At 57.5% G+C, this 3900-nt stretch overlaps 1 protein-coding gene across 1 annotated transcript in view; it reads right to left on the bottom strand.

The window, feature by feature from the left end:
- FEV (FEV transcription factor, ETS family member) overlaps positions 1-2666 on the bottom strand; it is a 4462-nt gene extending 1796 nt beyond the window's left edge. The window contains exons 1-2 of the mRNA XM_029605034.1: positions 2618-2666; positions 406-480 (exon numbers count right to left, since the gene is read on the bottom strand). Of these exons, the coding sequence (XP_029460894.1) occupies positions 406-480; positions 2618-2666 (124 nt within the window). The remainder of the gene's footprint in view (positions 1-405; positions 481-2617) is intronic.
- Between the last annotated feature and the right edge of the window lie 1234 nt (positions 2667-3900).

Raw genomic sequence — 3900 nt, 5'->3', positions numbered from 1 at the left:
TAAAAGTAATTTGCGGGAGTTATGAATCTACGGGAAAATAAAGAGAAAATGAAGGAAAATAAATGGCAATGCTGTGCAATCCCGGAGTTTTACCGCTTGTAAGCCGTTGGGAAAATGATTTATTCTCCGCTCTCCTTTACTGCACTTTGCATCCTGGAATTACTTGGATTTCTTTAACAAAGCGGGGGAAGGTGGGAAAGGACGTTTTGCACCTTAGTTTCAAATTGTGTTATTTGTTGCTCGTTTTTTCTAAAGAAGAAGCCGGATGCCTGCCTGCACGCCCGCAGAAACTGAAGTCCCGGCACTGGAAGGCTGAGGCTTGGATTTCATTTTCTCCTCGGTTTTGTGGGACGATTTCTGGGGGGGTTTCACATGATTCCCCCCCTCCCTCCTGCCCCACCTTACCTTTCTGAGCTCCGGGGCTGATGGAGCCCCAGGGCTGCGACTTCCCCTCCTTCAGCAAAGTCTCGCCGACTGGATCTGAGTCCGACCAGAGAAATACAAGAGTAGGGAAAAGTCATATTCGTTATAGCAATGACAATCACTGACCATTGGCATCATTACATGACAGGGCACCTAGAAAAGAATCTGCCCCAAGGCCAGAAAAATCGTAAAAGCGACCCTTTGCTCATATATTTCGACAGTAAGCCTGGTAATTACAATTAAGGGCCAGTAACGAGGAAGATTACAGTAAGCCCCGCCGAGCAGGACAAGGAAAGAGAATCGCCAGCTTTAAGGAAAGCTCGGGCAGAGGAGAATTCGCCTTTGGAATCGAATTTAGCAGATAATTCCCCCTCCCTCCCCCTCCCTCCTTTATGTTTCGTTCCCTTTCCTATTTGGTCTCTCCCTTCTGGCGGATTATTGTTATTCTTAGCATATTTTGGGGGGTTTGGATACTGAAGTCAGGAAACGCGTGCAGGAAAAAGGAAATCCGACTTCCGAGAGAGCCGATCTTTAAATAGGAAGAAAACATCGGATCGATGTGAGCCAGAGGGAGGGAGAGCGAGAAGGAGGGATGGAGAGGAGAAGGAAAAGGAGGAAAGGAGCCGAGGTAAGGAAGAGCAGGAGGACAAATAAGGAGAGATCGTCTGCCGGAGAAAGGGAAAGCCAGAGAAAGTTGCAGAGAAGGAGTGAGCAGGGGAAAGGAAGGATAGAGAACAGGGAGATCAGAGGATTAAAGAAGGATTGAGAAGGGAGATCAGAGGAGAAGGAAGGATTGGGGACCCGGGGGATCAGAGGAGAAGGAAGGATTGGGGACCCGGGGGATCAGAGGATTGGGGACCCGGGGGATCAGAGGAGAAGGAAGGATTGGGGACCCGGGGGATCAGAGGATTGGGGACCCGGGGGATCAGAGGAGAAGGAAGGATTGGGGACCCGGGGGATCAGAAGGGGAAGGAAGGATTGGGGACCCGGGGGATCAGAGGAGAAGGAAGGATTGGGGACCCGGGGGATCAGAAGGGGAAGGAAGGATTGGGGACCCGGGGGATCAGAGGAGAAGGAAGGATTGGGGACCCGGGGGATCAGAAGGGGAAGGAAGGATTGGGGGGCCCGGGAGATCAGAGGAGAAGGAAGGATTGGGGACCCGGGGGATCAGAGGAGAAGGAAGGATTGGGGACCCGGGAGATCAGAGGAGAAGGAAGGATTGGGGGACCCGGGGGATCAGAGGATTGGGGACCCGGGAGATCAGAGGAGAAGGAAGGATTGGGGACCCGGGAGATCAGAGGAGAAGGAAGGATTGGGGACCCGGGGGATCAGAGGATTGGGGACCCGGGAGATCAGAGGAGAAGGAAGGATTGGGGACCCGGGGGATCAGAGGAGAAGGAAGGATTGGGGACCCGGGGGATCAGAGGATTGGGGACCCGGGGGATCAGAGGGGAAGGAAGGATTGGGGACCCGGGAGATCAGAGGAGAAGGAAGGATTGGGGACCCGGGGGATCAGAGGGGAAGGAAGGTTTGGGGACCCGGGAGATCAGAGGAGAAGGAAGGATTGGGGACCCGGGGGATCAGAGGGGAAGGAAGGATTGGGGACCCGGGAGATCAGAGGGGAAGGAAGGTTTGGGGACCCGGGAGATCAGAGGAGAAGGAAGGATTGGGGACCCGGGGGATCAGAGGAGAAGGAAGGATTGGGAACCCGGGGGATCAGAGGGGAAGGAAGGATTGGGGACCCGGGAGATCAGAGGAGAAGGAAGGATTGGGGACCCGGGGGATCAGAGGAGAAGGAAGGATTGGGGACCCGGGAGATCAGAGGGGAAGGAAGGATTGGGGACCCGGGGGATCAGAGGGGAAGGAAGGATTGGGGACCCGGGGGATCAGAGGATTGGGGACCCGGGGGATCAGAGGAGAAGGAAGGATTGGGGACCCGGGGGATCAGAGGAGAAGGAAGGATTGGGGACCCGGGAGATCAGAGGGGAAGGAAGGATTGGGGACCCGGGGGATCAGAGGGGAAGGAAGGATTGGGGACCCGGGGGATCAGAGGATTGGGGACCCGGGGGATCAGGGGAGAAGGAGTGTAAATAGGAGAAGGAGAGGAGAAGAAAGGTGGGGAAAGCAGTGCTGAGTGGAGCGGGAGAGGTGGAGGGAGGTAGCGGGGCACATGGGGCTCCCTCCCGGGCTCTACCTGGCAGGTACATGTTGAGCAGGAGGTGGGATCCGCAGCTCTGTCTCATTTCAGCTCCCGGCTGACTGGCAGCGGGGGCCGGCGGGGCTTCATTCTCTGCAGCCCGTTTCATGATGAGGAGGATTATTATTATTATTAGTATTATTATTATTACACTTTTCTGGGAGGGGAGGGGAGGCAGGAGGGGGCCGGAGCAGTTTCCAGGCAACCCGGGGAGCTGTCACGAGTGGGGCCCGGCCTCCGCCTGTAATTTCCTCCCTGCTTAATTAAAGTCCCTATCTGCCTGTCAGGCCGCCGCCTGCCGGCTCCTCGCCCCTTATCGCGGCTCCATCAGGACTTTAATAAAGTTTCCATGGCGAGGCGGAGGCCTGCGGCCCCATCTTCCGCCCTCTTAACTCTCTGCAAACAGAAAGGGCCGGGAAAGGCAATATTGATCCTCGGGTCCTTAAATTCCGCTTCGCTGGAGGGCGGCAAACAAAAGCTGCTGCTGCCACCCGCCGGGCAGGGGGCAGGGTCCACCCTCAGCTGGGAGCCCCCCCCCCCTGTCCAGGCGCGGGGTCACGAGCTGCTGGGGCTCCCCTGTAATAAGTGTGGGGGGCAGAGCTGGCACCTTGCACGCAAGCCAGGGGGCATTTGGCTTCCCTGGCACATTGCACGGGGGGAGGGGGGGGGGGTCCCTCTCAGCTGGAGCAAACCCTGGGGTGGGGGGGGTCTCTTCTTCTGCCGCTGAAGCCCACTTCAGCCCTCCTGGCGTTGCAATGAGATTTCGGACTCTGTGGCCCGCCCTGCAGGGAGTCCCCTCGGGTGGGTGCGGGCTGCATCTCGGAGCCAGGGTCACAGAAGCAAACAGCGGTGGCCAGAGAGTGGCAGGGCCGGCTGGAGAGGGGGTCACGGGTGAACCAGTCAGGCCACAGCTCCAGCAAGGTCAGGTGGCCCGCGAGCATCTGTGAAGGCCATGAAGTAGCGCAGCAGCAAAGTGGACCGATAGGGGGGGGAAGGGGTGACGAGCCCCCGAAGTCTTCAGGGCCCTGCAGGAGCCCTTGAGAAGAGAGGAGGGCGCTACAATCACCCCCAAGATCCCGACCCCCTACCCTTGCATATACTGCGGTCCTTATGTACCTCCTGCACATTCACACACAGTGCAGGTCTCGGGGCCCCCCAGGCCAGGACTGCCCCCGTCCTGGTCCGATCTGTGCCCTGGACATGCACCGATTGTGACTTTAGGAAGCAAATGAAGTCATTTTTTAGTTTACAGAGCATTGCGCTTCTGAATTCGGGACTGC

The sequence above is a fragment of the Rhinatrema bivittatum genome, chromosome 6 (assembly GCF_901001135.1).
Source record: "Rhinatrema bivittatum chromosome 6, aRhiBiv1.1, whole genome shotgun sequence".
NCBI classification, from domain to species: Eukaryota; Metazoa; Chordata; class Amphibia; order Gymnophiona; family Rhinatrematidae; genus Rhinatrema; species Rhinatrema bivittatum.
Note: the sequence above shows the minus strand (reverse complement) of the source record. Positions and strands in the feature narration are given on the sequence as shown.